The sequence below is a fragment of the Cynocephalus volans genome, chromosome 17 (assembly GCF_027409185.1).
Source record: "Cynocephalus volans isolate mCynVol1 chromosome 17, mCynVol1.pri, whole genome shotgun sequence".
Classification (NCBI taxonomy): Eukaryota; Metazoa; Chordata; class Mammalia; order Dermoptera; family Cynocephalidae; genus Cynocephalus; species Cynocephalus volans.
Genome location: NC_084476.1, coordinates 15,672,078 through 15,694,742, shown reverse-complemented (window position 1 = coordinate 15,694,742; position 22,665 = coordinate 15,672,078). Strand labels below are relative to the sequence as shown.

Sequence of the window (22,665 nt, the reverse complement as noted above, 5' to 3'; positions counted from 1 at the left end):
AAAGCCTGGTCTGTAATGGGGGACCCCATCACCTGCTCTGCTGACCTCTCCAGGGGCCTGTGAGGCTAACACTCCCTCCCCACCTGCCCCTTGCCCCTCCTGTGCCCACCTGTATTACAGCCAGACTTGTCTATTTCTGTTCCCAAATGAGCTGCAACTGCTCTCTCCTCCTGACCTTTGTCTGTGCTGTCCCCTCAGCCTGGACCTCCCTTCTTACCTAAGAAACATGTGCATCCCTCAGGTTTCTGCTTAGACATCCCTTCTTCCAGGAAGCCCTCCCTGGTTTGGTGCCTCCCTCCTTGGGTCTTCCGTGGCCACCCCGCCCCCCCCCCCGTCCCCCGTTTCCACCTTGGTCGCACTGTGTGGCCGTTGCTGATTATTTGTCTTCTTGTTGCCAAACCCAAGGCTCAGCCCTCAGCTCCCGCTCCCGCAGCGGCTCAGCACCGTCTCACCAGCTGCCCACGCCCCCTGCTGAAACCCCTTCTTCCCTTGGCTTCCAGGTCCCCGCGCTCTCTGAGATCTCGTCCCCCTGCTCGCCCGCCGGCTGCTCCTTCCTGGTTCTCTCGCCCGGTCCTGCTTCATCTCCCACCCTGGGATGTTGGCCTGCCCCAGGACTGAGCCCTCCGACCTCATCTCTCCTCCACCTACAACCTTGGTGCTGGCCTCCAGCCACCCGGCTTTGAATCCCACTTGCGTGCTGACAGCCCCTGAATTTCTATCTCCAGCCTGAACCTGTCCCCCAGCTCCAGGTTCCACCACGTATCTCTGTACCTCTCTGCTCTATGCCTAACGGGCACCTCCAGCTTAAGTCCAGATCAAGCTCTTGGTTCGAAGCCCCTTCCTCCAGTCTGCTTTTTCTGTAGCTCTGGTCCTTCCAGTTCATGAAGCTGAAAACCTTGGTGTCCTTCACGTCTTTGTATCACCTCACGTCCAACTCATCAGGAAAGCCTGTGACTCCCTTCCACGTACACCAGTGTCCCACCCCTTCTCACCATCTCCACCCGGACCTCTAGTTGGGTCGAGGGCTGTGGCCTCCTGACCAGTCTCCCTGCTTCAGCCCTGGCCCCCTGATGTCTATTCCCAACCCAGCAGCCAACCTGGAAGTGAGGTCATGTTCCACCTCTGCCCCAGACCTTCCACGGGTTCCCTCCTCACTTCCAGTAACAGCCAAGCCCTTCCCTGCCTACAAGAGCCTCTGCAGCTGACCTGCTCTCCGCCACTCCAGTGCTGGCCTCAGAGCCTTTGCACTGGCTGTTCCCTCTGCCTTTGACCCCCCCCCCCAATGTTTGCACAGCTCCCTCCCCGTGCTCTCAGATCTCTGCTCAGACAGGCCTCCCCCGACCAATCTACACACATAACGACTCCCCAGTACTTCCTGTCTGCCTTATGAGTTGGCTTTTCACCTCCAGACACATCATATTAATTTATGTGTTTATTATCTGTCTCCTCCACTAGAATACAAGTCTATGTCCATTAACCAATTCCTCATTAATTCTTCATTAACCTCCCACCCTTTCCCCTTCTAGTAGCCACAGTTCTATTTTCTCCTTCTAAAAGTTCAGCGTATGATTGTGATTGTTGTTTCTTTCTTTCTCTCTCTATTGTTTATTTATTTATTAATTACGTATTGTAATGATGAATAAGCTAACTATCCTGATTTCACCGTCATGTATTGTACACAACTATTAACATTCAACTTTTGCACCCCACAAGTATATATAATCAATTATACTTCAATTAAAAAAATCAGAAAAAAAAAAAAAAAAAGAATGTAAGTCTGTGAGGGCAGGGATTATTTCCCTTGGGTTTCCTGCTGTATTCTCAGTGCCTAGAACAGTATCTGGCATGCAGTAGACCCTCAATAAATTCTTGCTAAATAAATGAATGAGCAAATGCCCCCTTCATCCGACAGTGAAGACTAACATGGCAGGAGCATGACCGTGTTCACCGCCGCAGTCCGAGCACACAAGCTGTAATCAGTTCTCAGTAGATATTGGTTGAATGCATGGATAGGTGGATGGATAAACAGGCCAAGTCTTGACTATTCCCAAGGGTCTCTACTTGGGCAGGTATCTTGGGTTTGACTCTGCAGGAAGAGGCAGGTCTGTCCACCCTGGAGAGGCCTGAGCCCTAGAGTCATCTAGGAGCACCTGAAACACTGAGGTTCCAGATTCTGACAGTCCCCTGTAGGAGAAAACTGCTTCAGTATGCCACACCGTCCAAAGTTTAAGCTCCTGTGCCCTTTAATTCATATTATCAGCAATTTTGCTTCAAAGAATCTTTTCAACAAAAAGATTAGTTCTGGTGCACAGAGACAGATATATGTGCAGGGAGGGTCATGGCAGCATTGCTTGTACTCATGTAACACAGGGACTGGCCTGGATACCCAACAGTAGGAACCACCTGGGTGAATGGTGGCACAGCCCACCGCACAGCACTTGGCAGATGACACAGAGATCAAAGTGAACAGGTCTGTGTTCTGAAATGGGAAGATGTGGGCTTGAGCTGCTAAATGACAGAATCATGTCACAGGACAATCGTATGGGATGTGAATTATGAAGCCTCTGGGTGTGAACGTGCCCATGTGCACCTGTCCCTGTGCATCAGAAAGGGGCTGGACTGACACTCACCCACCTCTTAACCATGGTCAGCCCTGGGTGGGGAGTGGAATTTGAAAGGAAACTTCCACTGATTAGTATTGACTTTTCTTTTAACAATAAGTTTGTATTCCTATGTAATTGGACACACACTTTGTAATCACAAGATAACATGAATCTTTCCATGGACTTTCTGAAGTACCCTCGTATGTGTCAGCCCTTGATCTGAACACACACACTATTCTAGCTTCTAAATGGCAGGCAGTGGTTTGATTGGCTGTTGGGTTGGAAGGAGGGTGGGTTGATGGATTAGTGGCCAGTTCATCACCCAGGGCAGGAAGTGTGGAATCTGTCGCCAAGCTCTCACCAAATCAATCTTGAAAGCCTCACCCGAGCATTCAAGACCCTCTCTTTATTTTTTATTGTTTATTTTTCAAAGGTGAGTCAAGGAAAGCAGTGGGAATGGAGAAGGAACAAAGAAACCCGTAACTGGTTCTAATCAATTAGTTGTAAACACCACTGCACCGGGTCCGTGAGCTGTGGCCCACCAGCCACACCCAGCCCACCGCTTCCTTCTGTGCAGCCTGTCAGCTTAGCATGGTTTTCACACTTTCAAATGGTTGGAGGAAAATAAAAGCAAAAGAGGGGTACTATTTTGTGATGTAAAAAAATCATAAAAAATTCAAATTTCAGTGTCAACAAATAAAGTGGTAAACTTATTTTTTAAATTATTTTTTTATTGAAACATAATTGATTGTACATATCTGTGGAGTTCAGAGTTGAATGTCAATGCCCGTGTGCAATATGTGATGCTCAGATAGGAATGATTAGCACATTCAACATTAGACATTGTAAGCGTTCTTCTCGGCCCTTTACCAAGTCCTTGCTAATCCCCCTCTCCTGCCCTGCTTCCCACCTCTGGTAACCTCAGTTCTGCTCACTCCTTAGAAAGTTCAACCCATTTTTATTGTGCTTGTTGTATCTTTTGTTTTCTTTGTTTTGTTAGCTGCCCCTTGGCTTATTTCACTTAATGTAATTTTCTCTAAGTTCATCTATGTTGCTGCAAATGACAGAATTTCTTTTTTTTTTTTTTTTATGGCTGAGTAGTATTCTATTATGTATATATCCCACATTTTCCTTATCTAGTCGCCCATCGATGGACATTTAGGTTGGTTCTATAACCTGGCTGTTGTAAATAGAGCTGCGATAAACATGGGAGTGCAGGTATCCTTTCAACATGATGATTTCCATTCCTTTGGATATATATCTAGCAGTGGGATTGCCGGATCGTATGGCAGTTCTACCTATAGTCGTTTGAGGAATCTCCATACCATTTTCCATAATGGCTGTGCTAATTTACACTCCCACCAACAATGTAGGAGGGTTTCCCTTTCCCCACATCTTCACCAGCATTTGTTAGTGTCTGTTTTTTTGATAATGGCCACTCTAACTGGGGTGAGATGGGATCTCAATGTAGTTTTGATTTGCATTTCCCTGATGCTGAGTGATGTTGAGCATTTTTTCTTGTATCTGTTGATAAAGTCATAAACTTTAAACAACAAAATAAAAGTATGGAGGTATGCTCATTCACTTATGCACTGTCTATGGCTGCTTTCGAGCTACAATGGCAGAGCGGTTGCAACAGAGACTGGCCCACAAAGACTAAAATATTTACTATCTGGCCTTTTATGGAAAAGGTTTGCCAACTCCTGATCTATACCATCTTCTATCCCAAGCAAATCAGTCAGCTACATGACTCAACTATCTGACCTTTGTTCTCTTAGGTCCATGCACCCTAAATGCCCTCCTCTGCCCCTGTAAAATGAGCCAGCCTAAAGGATCATTTCAAACCCTCCCCTCGACCAGGTGGGTGGGCTCGCTCTGCGGATCTGTCCCCCTCCTGGCTGATGCTTTGGATGTCTCCCCTCACCCTCCCACTCCCCATCCGCGTGGAGATCCACACAGGCGGGGACTCTGGTTCGTTTCTGTGTCTCCAGCACTTGGCACTGTCCCTGGCTAAAGTCTGCTGAATTGCATGAACTGGTGTCATTGCCACATCAGTAAAATGCTTCGAGGCTTCTTGAGGTTTCCCTGACTGGCCACGAACCCTGAAAACTAGCCAAGAAGCACTGGGGAAGGAGGGGTCAGGTGGAAGGCAGAGTGCTGAGCTCATGTTGGGGGTTATGATGATCTCAGGGGCTTCCCCAGGGCAGAATCACTCTGTGTGACCATGCAGAACAAAGCCAGAACCAGCGGAGCAGACACAGGAGGACATCGCTGACTCCGCTGAGGACTGCCTGGAAGGAAGGGAGCTCCCTGTCCCCGGAGGTAAGTAAGCAGAGTTTGGATCAAGGGTGTCATGGAGGAGATTGCTGCCCTGTCAGAGGGTGCACTGGATGAGAACTCTAGATGCTTCCAACCCGGGGCTTGGGAAGCCTGGGGTTCTCTTGGGTGATGACCAGGTCCTCGGGCCTCACCAAGGCCAAGCTATGGGGCTGGGGGAGGGGACAGAGATCACTACCCCTGCCAACTGCTGAAGGTCCCCCTCACTCTACAACAGCCCATGTCCCATCCCTGTCTTGACCTCAAACATGTGACTATGTGACCATGTGACCCTGATCCAGCTGTGGGAATGCTGGGCACCCTGGGGAATGCTGGAGGTTCTTCCAGGGCTTCCTGGAACACAAGACAAGACCCTGGGACCCAGCAGTCAGGACATCCCAAGTCAAGCCCCACAGTTCATCATGAAACTGATGATTTCAGGGAACTTTGAGGACTCCAGACACCATCCTGTCCCCTCAGCCCTGGAAATCCCCTAACAACTCCAGGCATCTTTTTATAGCTTGCCTTCTTCCCGGAAAGGTTTGAGGTCATTTAATGATAATTCAGCCTCGTATTTGGGCGGCACGAGGTGGCCATGGGGCATTGAGGTTGAGCGTCTGGCTCTGGATCAGCTGTGTGATGGGAGGGGCGGTTCTGAACTTCCCCAACAGCATCTCCACGGGGGACTCGTTTCTAATCCAGCCCCCACAGCATGGTGCGTGGGCCCCAGGATTCGGGTCCTGCTCTTGCCACTTCCTTCTGGTGTGGGGCTGACTCGCCACTCCCCTCTCTGAGCTCTGGATTCCTCAGGACAACGCAGTTGGGATTCCCTGAGAGGACATGGGACCTCAGGAGGGCCCTATGCTCTCATGCTCGGCAGAAGGAACCCAGCTGTCCCACAGGCCCTCCTGGCCCCTGTGCAGCCCGTGATAGAGGTGGCCTGTACTGGGCTCTTGTTCCCCTGAGACTGTCTCAGAGCTTCTTAAAAGGTGCCAACCCTTGGTTTCAAGGCCTTTGAATGAGCCAAGAGAGCAGAGTGGACGCTCTCCTCAAACATGGGGGCTGGAGAAGGACGGTTTGGGGGGGCCCAGGGTCTGGCCCTTTCCCACCTCCTCCCTGCCCCACCCCCACCCAGGCACACTCCTTCCCTCCTTGGCTAAGGGGCACCGTGGGGTGCTACAGTGGGGGGGATGGGGACTTCCCGTCAGGCAGAAGTGGGTTCAAACCCCAGCTCTGCCATTTCTCAGCTGCTCGTGCAACCTCTCGGTTTTCCCATCTGTGAAATGGGACAGAGAAAACCTTTTTGAAAAGTTGAGTGAAGTTTGAGGAGAGCAACGGTCTCACAGTATGGCCCCCTGAGGAGCAGACCCTCTGGTCCCCTTCCTCCCATTCTGGCTCTGGGTCCCAGCCCTTAATGACAAGGGAGGACCCAGTCCAACCCCCAAAGCATTAAGATGCAGGGAGAGACCCATCAACTGTCCTCACATGGGATGCCCTGATACCCCAAGGGCTCCTGGAGTTCATGCTTATAAATCAAGGCAGGGAGGCAGTGGGAAGAAAATAAGTTACAGCCAATGCTTGCTCGTCTCACAAATACTTCATTCAACACATGTTTTTGGGGATCCACTGAGCTGGGCACGGTTCTAGGTGCTGGGGATACAGCCCAGTGCTGGCGTGAAAGCAGAGGCTGGCAGAGGACACACAGATACATGCATAATATAATGTCAGGTGGTATCCAAAGTGCCAGGAAGAAAACTCTAGCAGGGGCAGGAGCGAATAGACAGGATGGGAGGGGCTGCGGGGGCATGCTAGCTTAGGGAGGGTGGTCAGGGCAGCCTCTAAAGGAGGCAGCATAGACCAGAGAGACCTGAATGTGGTGGGGGAGGAGTGGGGTGGACTCTCACTCCAAGAAGAAGAAATAGGGAAGCCCCCCGGGTGAGAGTGTGCTGGGCAGTTCAAAGAAAAACTAGGAGGCCAGTGTGGCTGGAGAGAAGGGAGACAGGGAGGGGAAGCGGGGAAAGGGGGGGAAATGATATGTAGTTGGGGGACGGACCATGAAGAGTCCTGAAGGCTGTGCTGTGGGATCTAGATTTCAGATTTATTGAGTACCTTCTCTGGCCCAGGTCCTATTTTAAGTTCTACCTGTATTAACTCATTAATTCTTTAATAGTTATTAAAGGTCTATCCTTATCCTCCGATTACAGGTGAGGAAACTGAGGTAAAGTGAAATCACTTGCTCAGTGTCACCCAGCTGGTCAATGGGGAGCTAGGATTTGGGCCCAGACAGGCTGATACCAGATGCCAGGCTCCAAACCTCTAAGCTCTACCACCTGTCCTCACCAGGAGACACCCAGCCGCGGTGCAGGGAGCTGAAGCGGGACTCCAGCCCACATGGGTCTGCCTGAAAGACCTCACGGTCTGTGTCCTGGAGAGAGGCTATGCAGGGTCAGGGGGAGTTCCTGGCCCTGGGTCAGTCTCCATCCCAGCTCAGAATCCCAGGAGGAGCAAGACATGGTGGGCTTCCTGTGGGCTCCAGCTGGCCACAGCAGAATGTAGCTAGAAATTTGAACCCAGGACAGGAAAATAACGTGAAAGAACACACAGCCCTGGCTGTTGGACGTTTCCATGCCTTGACTCGTGCAATAGTGTCACATGCCCTCCCTCCTCCAGTTGGCCTGGTGAACTCTTTTTCATCCCTCATGGTCCAACTTGTCTGGCCCCTCCTCTGCAAAGGCTTTCTACATTCCGTTGAGCAGATCTCTTCCCCCTCATGCCCCTGCTTTACCCTGTTCACACTCTCTTCCAGCTTTCAGATTTCTGGGTTTCGATTCTTCCTTTATGTGCCTGGCTCCTCGTCTCAGCCCAGCCTCGGACTTGACAGAGGCAGAGAGGGTGACTGGGGCAGAGGCAGCATCTCTCTGTGCCAGCCTGCTGGCCTTGTCCTCCCCATCAGAGAAGGCAAAGAACAAGCTGACCACTGGGGGCCTGCCATCTCTCCCCCATGCTCCACTCCCTCCTCCTGATGTCCTTCCATACAGCCAGACTTGGGGTCAGCTGTCATCAGTGACTTCTTAGCTCCTTTCTTTGCATGGAACAATAGGTCACATCTGGAAGCCAGGAATTCCTGTTGCTGCAGGAGCAGGGCCATGAAGTGGGCTGGTGGGTGCTGTGGCTCCCAGATCTAGACCCACTGTCTCAGCCTGCCACTGCACTCCACTGAGCTCTGATCTTGCAGCCAGTGACGACCTCCTCGACATCTCTACCTGTCTATCTAAATGTCTCAAACTTAACATAACCACAGCAGAACTCCCCATGCCCAACCCCAAACCCTCTCCTTCCCATCCTCTCCCAGCTCTGCAGACCATTTCCACTGCTCAAGCCAGAAGCATCAGTCATTCTAGACACGTTTCTTACACACACCCTGAATCCATCTTCTTTTCTCCACTGCCGCTGCCAACACCTGGTTGAGGTCCCAGCATCTCTCACCTCGAAGACGACAGCAGTGTCCCACCTCGCTTCCCCATGTCCGCTCTGGCCCCTCCTCGGCCACTTTCCACCCTGCACCCAGTGAGCCTCTCATGTCACTCCCCTGCTTCAACCTGCAATGGCTCCCACACTCCCTTGGACCACAAGGCCCCCTCTGAAGCGGCCTCTGTGACCTTCCTCTCTCCTCTTGGACAGCTCTCCCCCCCCCCCCGCCCCAGCCCCGCTGGCCACCGTTCCCACCCTTCTGCTCGAAAGCTCACTTCCACCTCGGCCTTTGCAGCAGCTCTGCCCGCTCCTGGATGCTGGTTCCCTGCACTCGCATGAATGGCTTCTCCTTGCCAGTCAGGTTACTGCTCAATGTCACCCTCTCTGTCATGTGGCCCCAGCTTAATTCTCTGTATAGCACTCTTTCCACCTGACAGCGTGTGTGTCTCCACCAGCTAGAATGTAAATCCACGAGAGGAGGGACACCTGCCATCGCAGGCCCTAGCACAGGGACGGGCACAAACTCAGCACTCAGCCGCTGTTGGTGGGATGAATAAAAGAACCAGATGGGGCTTGAAGGCCCTTTGCTGCCACACTGGGAATGTTGACTCAGCAACTTCACATCTAGGGTATTACTCTAAGGAGATGGTTAGACAGATATGTCCAGAGGTACATTCAAGACATTCCTCACAGTGTGGCTTGTCATCATGAACATCTGCAGCAACTAGGTGTCCATCCTAGGTGTAGGGGATTGGCTTGAAACAGGCATGGCACAGCCAAAGGGTGGCATGTTGTGCAGCCACTGAACAGGAGGAGATGGGTCTGTCTGCACTGGTGCTGACCAAGAGAAGGAAGCAGAGCCTGGGGCCTGGCGCTCGATACAATGAAGCCCTGGAGGGCAGGAGCTCTGGTTGCCCTTAAGCATATCTAATCATAAAAAGGGGGAAATGGATTGCAAGGGTGGGGACTGCCAGGTTAATGCAACTCTGTAGTTTATTGGAGAGGAAAGTGAGGCCCAAGGGAGGAAGAGCCTCACCGTGGTCCCACTATTGCCTGGAGGCATAGCCAGAACAGGGGCCCAGGTCCTCCCTCCAAGACCCACCTCCTGCTCTCAGCAGGCACAGCCAAGTGAGGGGTGCATCCTGAGCCTCCCTATGACACCCCTCAAGTCAAGTCCCTTCTTTTGGAGCCTCAGCTTCCTCATCTGCAAAATGGAGCCATATTTTCCCCCACCTCCCATGCTAGGCTGTGGAAATGATAAAAATTTGTATAAGGATAAGCCTTATCCTTTATGGAGTGAATGACACACCCGGGCCTGCCCTGAGGCTCTGATGCACGTTACCCCACTTATTCCGCACAACAACCCTGGGGTAAGGGCTGTGAGTGGCCCCATTGTACCAGTAAGACTCGCAAGGGTTAGGAACTCACCCGACATCACCCAGCTAGTCAGGGCAGGTCTGGGTATGAATCTGGGTGGTCAATATCAGCCCCATCCTCTTACTCACCACACTCTGTCTAGAAAGACACCGCATGTGCACACATGCAAATGGACCCCCAGATCCCTCTGGAGAGCTGGGGAGAGCTGGCCATGACCTCACCTATTGGCTGGTGCTCCAAGGGCCTGATTCCCCACTCCAAGGCCCCTTCCCCCAACACAGCACACCCTATATTCCCTTGATTGGGAGAGCCCAGAGCATGGTGCCTGCAGCTGGCCTGGGTAGGGCTTGGCCTCCCTGTAATTAAGGCAGCTGGAGGTTGGGAGCTTAGATTTGTGTCATCTGAGGTGGGGGAGGAGGGAGAAGGGTGACAGGAGGAGCCTCCCATGGGCAGGCAAACCACGTCAGCAGCCCCTGGGAACAGCTCTGGGAGCAACTGGGCAGCAGTGGGTGGCAGGGAGAGACATGCCCCTCCGGTGCCCTGGCCTGGACCTCCTGCCAGCCTCCTGTCTTGTCTCCCTGCCTCACATCTCCCTCCTCACTTTGTCCCCTCTGCTCAGCACCAGAGCCATGTCCCCCAAAAGCAGGTCATCCAGGCTTGGCTTCTCACCTTCCAGCAGTGCTGTGGGGGCAGAAAGGCTCCCCTGGCTTTAAGTGTGGTTTGCAGAGAAGGCTGGGAAAGGGCCACTTGCAGGAACCCCTGGCATCCGTGGGAAAGGAGGTCATTTCCTGGAACGGATGCCATCTGGGGCTGCATGGCACCCCCTGGAACAAGCCCTCCTGCCTAGGCTGGGACTCCAGCCCCAACCTGCTCATCCACCCTGATGTTCTCCTAGTCAGGGTCATTCCCCGTTGCGGGATGGCTTCCTGCCTCCGTGCCTTCGCTTGTGCCCTTCCTCTGCTGGGATGCCCTCTCCTTCCCCTGCTGAGCCCATCACATCCTGCTCTTCTCTCTGCCCCACTCGGATGCCTCTTCACCCAGGCAGCCTTCCTTGATTGGGCTCAAATGGAGCTCTCCCTCCCCCGCCAGCCCGTGGCACTGTCCTGTATTCTGGGTGGGCTCGCAGGGAAAGGGAGATGCAGAATGAATTACTGCATCTTTCCCCTCCCCCACTCCCCAACACCCAGGCTGTGCCCTCTCTGGGGTCCAGGCCTGCCCCAGAGGTCACTTATAAGCTGTGACCTTGAACAAGACACTTCACCTCTCTAAACTGCATTGTCCTTATCTGTAACATAGGACAACCAGAGTTTCTACTTAGAAGGGACCATTGCGAGGATTACATGAGACAACACAGGTAAACACATAAATCGGTGCCCCACCTGGGCTGGGTGCTTAATAAATGGCAGGCGGTGTTACTAGAGCTGGTCCTGTGGAGGTCACATCTCCCTCTTCCCTGGTGACCTGGCAGCCTCCACAGTCCAGTCCTGCCCCATCGCCTGACCTTTTCACATGGTAGCCAGAGACACCTTTCCAAAGGACAACTCGTATGATTTCACTCCAACAGGTAGGCCTGGGACCAGCCCCACAGGCCCTGACCGACCCCCTCCTGCCTAGCTTCCTGGTCCCCTCTCCTACCAGCCCCCTCATTCACTCTGCTCCCACTACCTGGAACTTATTTAGGGGGCACTGAACGCCCCATGCACCATCTCAGCTGAAGGCTGTTGCCCAGGCTGCCTGCTCCTTCTTCACCCGGCTAGCTCCTGCTCAACCTTCAGACCCCAGCTTAGTGCCCATTCCTCCAGGAAGCTTCCCTGACCACCTCTCCCTTCCAGGTGAGGCACCCCTTCTCTGTGCTCCTGCGGCACCTGCCACACGCTGCATGGCAATGACCCATTTACCTGTGAGCTCCAAGAGGCCAGGCATGGTGCCTTGCTCCCTGCTGCAAACCCAGCACTGGGCATGGTGTCTGGCATGAACTAGATGCTCAAAAAATATTTAGTGACTAACTGAATGGATGGATGAGTCAATTTCTGCATCCTCCACACCGCAGGAAATGTCTGCAGAACAGATTCGAGTAGGAGGTTCCGGTAGGGCCTGAGAGAAGCCCCTGGGGTTTGGGTGCTGGATGGGGAACACAGCAGATCCCCATCCCCTCCCATGGGTGGGTTGGCCTCCCCCCTTCCCACAGGCCCCCTGGGCCCCAGAGCCAGCATCCAGCTGCTAAGCCCCGTCTCAGCTTTACCTCTTAGCTTTTCCATCTGCACAGCCGGGCAGATCCCCGCAGCCAGCATCGCGGGCAGCCAGGCCAACCGTCCCCGGCGTCTTCCTATTTTAGACATCTTGCTGCCTCGGTCCCTTCTAATGTTTCCAGCCAGGCTGCGGGGGGAGGAAAAAGAGGTTACTGCTACTTTAAATGTACTGTATGAAGGCGAGGGCTGGAAAGGGGCCTGCTTGCAGGAATACCCAGTCATCTAGTTGGAAAAGCCGCCAGATGGAATACAAAAGGAGAAACCCAGACGCTCATGGAGACAGACTCGGTTCATAAATCAGGCGGGGCGAGGGGCTGGGGGCCCGCACGCCATGGAGCCCGACTCCCTCCTGGACCAAGACGACTCCTACGGTAAGACGGTGCCAGCAAAGTGGCAGAGTTGGGGCTTTCAGCCTCGCTGCTCAGGCAGACTTTTCTCTGCCACAGGAATCTGAGTTGAAAGGGGGGAGGCAGTCAGGCAGCTGGGCACTGTCTGGGTTTGGGACCTTGGGTGGGCATGGGTGCCCTGGGCCAATGGGTCCCTTGAGTGGGGCCTTGGGCAGCCCCTGGGACTCTGGGCATTGGCAGGGTCGAGGGAAGGAAGAGAGAGTTTCTAGGCTGTTTCTGTTTTGCTCTTGGCCAAGAAGGAAAGGAAGGAAGTTTGCAGCCCCTGCCTGTCTGCCTCACTCGCTGTTCCCCAGGCCTGCCTGGTGTTGTGGGGAATTCAATTAGAGATCCTGCAGATAAATATAGATGGAGCAGGCAACAGGAACATACCCTGCAATTAAAGACCAGAGATCGAGCTCAAAGCACTCCCCATTTTACAGAACCCCAGAGACTGCACGGGGGGAGCTGCCCCTGCCACAGCCTCCCAAGCAATGAACGGGAAGCCCTGGGTGGATTATTGGGGAAAAGTTGTTGGGACAGAGGCCGTGTGGGGAGTCCAGGCAGGGACTGGTAAGACTTGGAATGGTTCCTCTATGGCAGTTTCTGCAGGCTTGGGGCTCCAGGGTTGCAGGTAACTATGCTCCCTGAACTGTTCAGCCCGGCCAGGCTGCTACATCTTTGGTTCGGGGACCCAGCACACTTTGGCTATCTCTGGGCACCATGCAAAGGAGGGAAGCAGGAAGACTGGGCATGGGGGGCAGCAGGCTTTAGGACGCAGTGGGAAGAAGGCCTGGGTGGCCTCAGAACGGGTGGCAGTTGAGGGGCAGCTTTACCCCAGCTTGGGCCAGCCTTTTAGGGGCTCAGGTCCTCGTGGGACCATGGTCCGCACTAAGAAAACTGAGTTCTTCTCCCTCTGGACCCCCACCCCCACCCCAACCAGGCCTGGCCACCTGGCACAGATTCAAGGCTGAATTTCTCTCCTCCTGCGGGAGCTGAGCTTTTTCCAGGGAGAGGGGCCCTTTGCCACGTCTGGAATTGCAACTCTCAGGGGAGCTTGGCGAGACCGAGCCCTTGGGCCTGGCATCTTTGGGCAGTCAGGGGGCTGGTCAAGGCACACTGAGTGACCCCTGTGCACCAAGCTCTGTGTTGGGGTTGGGGGATGGGAATGAGGGGCTCAGTTCTAAGAAAGAACTGGGGCTTAGTAAATGGAGGGAGGACAGGAGAAAGGGATGGGGGTGGGGAGAGCATCCCTTGCCCTGGAAGAGCTCCCAGCCTGGAATGGCAGATAGACAAGTGATATGAGACTAAATTCCTAGTGATGAGTTCCTTGGGGGAGGCTGGGGCAGACAGCCTGGGGTGTACATGGGGCAGGCCTGCCTGCCTCCAGAGCTGTTCATCTAAGGCTTGGCACAGGGACGGGGAGGGGCCCACTGGATGCTGCCCCATGGAGGTCAGAGCCCCTTGTCCAGGGGGATCAGACAACCCCGACTTGCTGTGTTCCAGGTTTGCTAGCAGCAGCCTCTGGGCAGGGCAAGGCTGGAAACTGAGGCTGCCTCTACCCTAGTCAAAGGGCCCCGGGCACAATCAGCCCCTGTCTTGGCCTGTCATGGGTGGCTGCTGCTGATCTCTTGGAAGCTGGTCAGGCAGTGAGGTGCTTGTGATCCAAGAGGAAGCAGCAAAGGGACAGAGGGGCCTGAACAAGGGGGCAGGCAGGAATGCAGCTCTCCTTGGGAGCCATCCCAGGCCTGGCTGGAGAGGGGGCTGGCTTCTCCAGCCAAGGTCTCCTACCCAGCTAGCCACAGAGGTCCAAAGCCAAGGGTCATCCTGGGCCAGGGCAGCAAAGGAAAATTGTCACCTCAGGGAGTCACTTCCTCTTTCTGGGCCCTCGTTCGAAATTCTTTCACTCAGCAAATGCTTTCAGACCCCAGACTAGGTTCTGGGATCCAAGAACAAGGCAAACCTTGTGACATTCCCGGGCTAGTCTGGGAAGAGTGAAGCACTCTGACAGGGGAAGTCAAGGCATTGTGGAACCCTAGCCTCACACTTGCAGTCCAGGAAGGCTTCCTGGAGGAGGTGACTCTTCCACTGAAGAAGTCAATGATTCGCTCTGTATTAGTCAGCTTGGACTGCCATAACAAAATATCATAGACTGGGTGACTTAAACAACAGAAAATTCAGAAACAGAAATTAAAGCAAATTATTTTCTCACAGTTCTGGAGGCTAGAAGTCCAAGATCAATGTCCTGGCTGATTTGGGTTCTGGTGAAGGCTCTCTTCCTGGCTTGCAGGTGGCCTTTTTTGTATGTTCTCACATGGCCTTTTCTCAGTGTGTGCATGTAAGGAGACACACACACACACACGCACACACAAACACACACACTCACACACACACACACACACACAGAGGGGGGGGGAGAGAGAGAGAGAGAGAAACTAATGCTGGCTTTCTGGTGTCTCTTCTTATAAGAACACCAATCCTACTGGTGCAGGACCCCACCCTTACGGCCTCATTTAACCTTAACTGCTTCCTTAGCTGCTCCATCTCCAAGCACAGCATCTCTGGGGGTTAGGGCTTCAACATACCAATGGGGGGTGGGGGACACAAACATCCAGCACATAGCACCCTCCTTCTTGACACTTTCTTCACCTGGCTTCTGGGACAGCCCACTCTCCTGGTCCATTTGTTTCTCAGTCTTTTTTGCTGGCTCTTCTCCTGGCTCCCTCCCTCCTCTGATGCCCACATAGTCCCTTCATCAAGGCCTGTCCCTTCTGCCTCCCTGTGTCTTCCCTCACCCCTTCACTCCCTGGCTCTGGCCATACTGATCTGACCTTCCTCACACTCCCCAAACTAGTTCTCACCTCAGGACCTTTGCACATGCCATCTCCTCTGCCTGGAACTACTTCCTCCCACTCCTCACTGGCTAACTCTTCCTCCTCTTCCCAGTGTCTCTGAGAACTCACATCCTCAGAGAAGACTTCCCTGGGCCATGCTCCCCCAGTCCATCAAATTAGATCCCACTCTCTTAGTCTCTCTTTTCCTTCACTGACCTGTTCTTATTTGCCCAGCATGTTATTGTGTGTTTATGTGTTTGATCTCTGTATCCCCCACTAAAACCCTATGCTCTCTGTATCCCCAGAGCATTGCTGTCTGCCTGGCATGTAGTACATCCAACAGACACTTGTTGAATGAGTTGAGTGAGAACAAATGCAGTTGGCTCAGGCAAAGAGGCGAGGAGAGGCATTCCAGGCAGAGGGAATAGCAGGTGCAAAGGCCTGGAGGCTGGAGATGCTTTGGAGGTTCTCTGATACTTACAATCAGGGTGATGCTCTCAGTCAGAGGTTGGCAAGCTGAGGTCCCTGGGGTGCTCTGCAGCCTTGATGGGGACAGGGTTGGGAGTTGCAGAGCTGGAGGTGGGGCTCTGGGCTGCCCTCCTGGCTTCAAGCTGAGTAGACTTGCTTCCATCTGGTGAAGATCCTGAATTCTGATTCCCTTCACCAGGTGTTTAGGGGCTGAAAGGATTTGCCCACGGCATGGTGGAGATCCGCAGCCACTGACACTGATGTTCTGGAAGCCTGAACCAAATGAGGCTTCTTATCAGGGCCTCTCAGCAGCAGACAGCATCAGGCAGAGCCCCACCAGGTGGTCTGGAGGTGAGAGCCCCTTAGAGCAAGGCCAGGGGAAGCTCAGGCCACAGTTGGGGGGAGGGGCAAACTCAGGAGCAGGTGTTTCTTTGACACAGCAATCAGAGGCAGGAAAGCAAGGAGAAGAGGAGAGCTTGGAGACTGTGCACTAGCTCCAGCAGAGCCCTTCAGGGATGGGCCTCAGTTTCCCCATGTGTAAATTGGGGTGAGGGTCAGGCAAGATCTGACTGACAAGATCTGATCTGGTGTCGGCCCCTCAGAGCTGTGTGAAAAGCACATCCTTCCCATCTGCCTTGTGATTGCCAAGCAAGGGGACAAGCGGGAGGCCTGGCCATGGGCCAGCGTGAAGGATAAAAGCTCAAAACACTCTCCCTCCGGGCTCTCATGGGGTCCTGCTGTTTCTCCCACCTCACAGATGCCACGTCCCATCCGTTCATTGCTTACAGCTCTCAGTGCCACCTCAACCAGGGCATGTCTGTAGTGCCTGGCCACTGGCCTGACTCTCCTTGAGACCATGAGATCCTGAGGGCAGGGGCTGTGCTTGGTTGGCTGCTGGTTGGCCGCTGTATTCCCAAGGTCTTGCGCAGTGCCTGGCACTGAGAAGGCACTTGGTACACACTCGTTGGATGAATGAATGAACAAGTGAATGAGTGAATGGAGCCAGCTGGACCCTGCTCTTTACTTGCTCCATGTCCTTGGACATCCTTTGCCTCTCTGGGCTTCTGTTCCCTAGCTGTCAGTCAAGGATGCTGGACTGCATGCTCTGAATGTTCCAGCTCTGACCACCTAAGATTCCAAATCCGAGGCAGCACTTGGCACCCTCTTCCCTCCCTGCAGCCTGAGCTTCATCCCGGCTCCCTTTGTCACTGGGTGGCCTGGATCAAGTCCCTGCTCCTCAGCCTCAGCTTCCTTGTCTGACAAATGGGCAGACTCAGCCCTGCCCTGCTTGCTTCCTGGGTCATCTTAGAGCTCCAGAGGAGTGACAGGAGGGAGTTGGGCTCAGACAGATGGCCAAGATAGATGCTCGGAAGGGGCTGGCTGCTTTGTAAATCTTGGGGGGTAGACAGGCAGCTCAGAAGCTCAGAACCTTCAGTTTCTTCCCAACAACAACCGGCAAGGACATCTGCCCCGGGGTTGTTGAGAGGCCACAGCAGGGAGGCAGATTGATGTGATTTTGTAACATTCCAAGTGTTGCAGATGTAATAACCAGTACCATTTACTGAGCACCTACACCGTGCTAGGCTCTCTGAAAGGTCCTTTATGTACATTGTCTTCTTGAATCCTCACAATAAACCTGGTAGGTTTCTGTTAGCCCCATTTTCTAGATGAAGAAACAGGCTCAGGGACGTTAAGTGACTGGCCCAGATCACAGTGAGGGCAGCCATCCAAACCCAGGTTGCTCCAGGTCCAAAGCCTGGGATCTTTATCTCGCTGCACCCTCCAAGAGCCATCACTGTGCCAAAGCTGCCACCTGGAGGCCCCTCGATTTGCCCATGGAAAATCCTCCCCCCCAGGGAGTATTCACTGAAGCAGGTCAGGGGACAAGAGCAATGACGTGGCTGGAGCCATATCAGCTCAGCTGGGGACAGCAAGCGGCAGAAGCAGCTGTGATGGGTTGGTCTAAAGAGAGGGCTATTTTGGGCTGAACAATGTCGGGGGGCCCTTTGCTGAGGAGGGAGAGGCTGAAGATGCCATTGGAGGGTTTGTCTCAGCTGATAAGAGATAGAGGCAAATCATAAAAATAACAGCTACGTGCCCAGCCACGTGCCTTACATCATCCCACTTCCCATCTCCCGTTGTTACCATTCGCATGCTGGAGACGGGGAAATAAGCTCAGAGAGGCTGGTGACCGGCCCAAAGCCACACAGCTAGTGAACAGCCAAGCCAAGAATCAGGTGGGTTTGTCCCAGGAGGGAGCCCCTTCTCCGAGCCAGTGCCCACTAGGCTGTCCCCGAGGCTGCGTCTGTGAGGATGGGACATTCCTGCCACTGCTTGGGACTGCCCTACCTCTCAGGCCTCCACCTGGCTTTGTTCCTCAGCTAACTCCACAATCCCTGGGCAAAGACCTGGGCCCTCATCAAGCCTCAGTTTCCCCATCTGTGAAATTGGGGTGATGACACCAGCCTGGCCTACCTGGGGTGGGGAAGGGAGGCCAGAGTCCAGATCTTCCCTCTTGCTCTAGGGCTCTGTCCTGAACCAGGTTGGGAAACTGAAGGAAGTGGAGAAGCCACACTCCCACCATTTCTTACCAGGGAAGAGATGAGACCAGTGAGGCAGAGCTGGGATCTCACTTACTGAGCACCTGCTGTGTGCCCAGCTCTATGTAAATGGGGTCAGTGACTCCTCACAGAGGAAGGAGCAACCCCACTGCTCAGATGAGATGATCAAGGCTGAGAAGCGCCCCAGGAAGGCCACACAGCTATGGAGGGGCCCTTGTGATTCAAACCCGGGACTCCCAGACTCCGGTGGTCTTTCTGCCACTCTGGGCTGCACCCACACCTCCAACTTGGCCTGTTGGACACCTCCATCTGTGTCCTGGCCCCCGATGCACGGCCCTTCCCCATGCACAGGAGAGCCTTGGTCCTGCTGGCAGCCATGCCTGGGCCTCTGAACTTCTCTGGCTGGGCAGGTGGACGAGTGCTGGGCCCCCCACCCCCAATGCCCCCTTTCCCCAGACTCTAGGAAGAAGCTAGATCGGGAAGGATAGTCAACAAAGAACAATGAGGCTGTATAGGAGGGGCTTAAATCATTTATGAGCCCAAGCCTGAGCAGCTGGCTGCATAAGAAGGGCAGGGACTGAGGCTGGGGTGGGGAGGGAGCCCTGTGTCTGCAGCGGGGTGGGGGGCAAGCCAGAATAAAGCTCAGGAGAGAGGAGCCGGCATCCCTCTGAGAGAGGGGCTCCTGGGGAGAGAGGGAGGGAACAGCTCATGCAGGAGCTCCTGTGTGCTTAGGACAAAAACCCACTTCACTATTCACTCTGGTGGCTCCCTCCTGAACTGCACTAGACACTCAGAGGTCTGGGTGTCTCTCCTGCCAGGGTCACTTGATTCTCTGAGTCTCGACCTCCTCACTGGAGGGGTGGGGACACAGCAGCCACCTTGCAAACTCCTCCTCTTATGAGCACAAAGCGGTGTAGATCATTCCTTCTTGTATTGTCCTGGACAGTGACTGCCTTGGGCAGGCTCCCGAGTCACAGATCTTTGTTAAATCAGTCAATAGCACAGTCCTGTTCCCCTGAGCTTCCTACCACCTAACGCATTTCCTGCCACATTGTTGGATCCCCATTTTATAGGTGAAGAAACTGAGGCACTTGCCCAAGTCTGAGTCCTGTGAGTGCCGGGGCCTGACTCACACCCAGGTGGCTGGACCACAGCTCTGGCCTTCCTTATTCCAAGAAGGCAGGTGGGCCCTCCCCATCAGGCCCCGTGTGTCCCCAGCTTCCTCCCTGGGCTGACTGCTGGAAGTTCAGGGAGACTAGAGGAAACAGGAAATGGCCTGAGGTGTGAGGAAGCCCAGGAGGGAGGGTCCACCAGTGTCCTCCTGTCCATCCCTTATTATACGATGGGACAATGGGGATCAGAGAGGAGGAACCAGACCCTCTTAAGATCCTTTCTATCTCCTGAGAGGTCCAGAGATCTGTCCTGACTCTCCTTCTCCCAGGACCTACTTCTCCCACCCCAACCCTCCCACCCCCAGTCAGGCCAGGCTCCACCTGGACACCTGGACAGGCTTCTCTTGGGGCTCCCCATCTCCACCTGTCCCCCCAACTTATCCTCTATGTGTAGCCAGAGGAGGCCACTCACCAGCATCTTAAACCCCCACCGGACCCCCCACTGCAGCAGGATAAAGTCCAAACTCATTAACGGGGCCTCAGGGCAGTCCCTGATCTGACCCCTCAGGTGACACCTCTGCTCTGTTTCCAAGCCCCAGCCTTTGTTTTATTCTCTCCACTCCCACGTGGTGAATGAACATCTGCTTTGAACTTGCCATTCTTGCTCTCTTGCATCACCTTGGCACTTGCTGTTCCCCTGCCAGCAACTCTCTCCCATCTTGGCTTTTCCCACTACCCCCAGCCTGGCCTGTCCCACTCCATGTGAGGTCTCAGCACAATTACCTCCACCAGGGAGCCTCCCCTGACTGCCTTCTTTGGGCTTCTGGGCTTCTGAGCTTCCTGTTGTCTCACTGCACGCTGCTGGGTCAAGTCCAGCTGCCTCCCTGCTTGTCTGCGCCTCTGGGCTGTGAGCTGCTTGGTGAGCCAGACAGGAAACTTGGAGGCCGAGTGGGGGTGGGGTAAGGAAAGAGGTCAAGATGACCCCTAATGTCTCGCCCGCCCGTGTGGCAGGGGATGTTAGTGTCACACTGAGAGGCCGATATGGGTGGAAGAACAGATTCTGGGTGGGAGGGGGAATGAGGTTCTGGGCTTGCTGTGTCTGAAGGGCCTGCAGGGCCAGCCAGTGGTTTTCTGTAGAGGAGTCTGTGATGTGACCTCGAGAGAAGCCTCGATACCAGAGTGGAGGGATGGGAGCCTCTGGGGCCTTCCCAGCGTGGGTCAGAACCACTTTCTTAGGCTTGCCGAGGCCTTTGCTCAGCTGCCCAGCCAGGGTTTTGCCACCTCCCCCAGGAAGCCAGCCCTGACCAGCCCAGGTGAGGCTACTCTGTTCTCCCCTTGACTGTCCCTGTTGGCCATTACTCGCCTCTAGTCCTAGGACATGTCATGGGCCATGCCTTAGAACTCTTCAAGGTGGGAGCCACATCCCTCCATCTCCTGTGGACTCCGCATCGCCCAGCACAGGGGCAGACACAGAGAGAAAAAGCCGGGTAGGAAGGAACCCTGTCCCCTCCCCTAACAGAGCCAGGGATCCGGCAGTCTGAGCGGGATTCTGGGGAAAACAAAACACAGGCCTAAGGAAGCTTTGGCTGAGATTGACACAGGAGACCAGGGGAAGAGGCAGGTGGAGGGAGGGGTGGATTTCTGTCCAATCTGGAGGCATGTGCCTGCATGGCTGGATCACCACAATCCCAGGCCGGAGGCATTCCCGCCAGTGACCTACATTCCCAGAGCGCCCCTGTGTGTGCACAGGCACACGTGCATGAGCAGGAGCTCTGCGGGAGGGTGACAGCATGGCTGTGAGTGGTCCCTGTCTCGGCAGAAGCCCGTGTGTGTGCATGTGAGGTGTGGGGACCCCGCACTCCCACCCCAGGCTCCACAGACTGTAGCAGAGCCAGTGGGTCTGTGCTCCAGAAAAGCCGGCTCGGGGATTGAAGTTTCTGAAATGGCTAGGGGTGCCTGTGCCCCATCCCCACCCTACCTCCACCGGGGATTCTCTCTCCCTCTACCCAACCAAACCTCCCTCAGATAAATGGCCTCATGCTGCCCTCTGCAGTGTGGAATGTTAGCCACTGAGAACAGAGGTGGCAGCTGTCAGCAGTGGTGGTGGAGGGAAGGGACCTCGAACCAAAGCAGGAGCCAGGGAGCTCAGGAGGTAGGCATGGGTCTGCAGAGGGAGCAGGCATTGGTTCTGGGCCCTGAAGCCCAGGGTTGCCAGGGTCAGGGCCCCACTCAGGGGCCTTCTGGGGACTATCCCAGGTCAGCATCCTCCTCCCTGGGGGTGGGGATGGAGGCAGAGACTGTCTTTGGCTGAGGCTGTGCCGACTCCATGGCCCAGAAACCAGGGCACCAGGGGCTCTGGCGGGTGCCTTGCTCTGAGACACTTTAGTTTTTCCTCCTGCCAGCTGGATGGGGTGAAGGTGGCTGTCCCCCCTCTTCTGGGCTCTTCTTTCAGACCGGGCCTCTGACAGCGTGGAGGGGTGGGCGATCCTTTGAAGGACTCTCTCTGTCTCTGTCTCTGTCTCTGTCTGTGCCTCCTTCCCCCTGCCTGCCCAGCGCCAGGCCGTCCACAAGGACATGGTGGGTGGGGCGGGGCAGCTACCGTGCGCTGCAATGAGGGCAGCGAGCTCGGGCTCCGCAGCCTCTCCAGGGCCCTTTCCAAACCCACCGGTGGTCTTGCTCCCGCTCTCACCTCCTGCCCTCAGTTCCTCAGCTGAGGCCAATCCCGTGCCCTGGCTCTGCATCCCCTCCCACCTGCCTGAGGACCACCCCATCAACCTTCCTCACTGGCCTGACTTCTGCCCTTCAAGAGCCCAGGTCTCTCCCATCCCTTCCTCACCACCTTGCCCCCTCCAGCCCACGTCCAACCTCACTTCTCCTCTGGCCTCTGCTTCTCCACTGCACACATGGTCTTCAACACCACCCCTGCCCCCCAGCTGCTCCAACCAAGGCCACCAATGGAGTCCCGAAAGCAGAATCTGGGGCATTCTCCTCTGGAGGAGAGGCCCTGGTAGGGAGTAGGTCCCTGGAGCCTGGCAGCTGAGTTTGCATCAGATCTCTGCCACTTGCCAGGTATGTGGCTCTGGCAAAGTGATGTCACTTCTCTGAGTCTCAGTTTTGCCATCTGTGAGATGGGATCCTGTGAGCTGCTCTAGCAGAGAGCGAGCACTCAGTCAATGCCGACTGTTACTACTCTTCGTCTTTGTCCTTGTTTGGCTCTCTCACCTCCCACCCCCTCCCAGGACCCTCCCAGTCTCCTGGTTTCCCTCCAGCCTTCTCAGTCTCCTGGTTTCC

At 54.7% G+C, this 22,665-nt stretch overlaps 1 protein-coding gene across 1 annotated transcript in view; it reads left to right on the top strand.

The window, feature by feature from the left end:
- Positions 1 to 12,181: 12,181 nt before the first annotated feature.
- Positions 12,182 to 22,665, top strand: part of DAB2IP (DAB2 interacting protein) — a 188,667-nt gene continuing 178,183 nt past the window's right edge. The window contains exon 1 of the mRNA XM_063081870.1: positions 12,182 to 12,387. Within this exon, the coding sequence (XP_062937940.1) occupies positions 12,348 to 12,387 (40 nt within the window). The 5' untranslated portion in view covers positions 12,182 to 12,347. The remainder of the gene's footprint in view (positions 12,388 to 22,665) is intronic.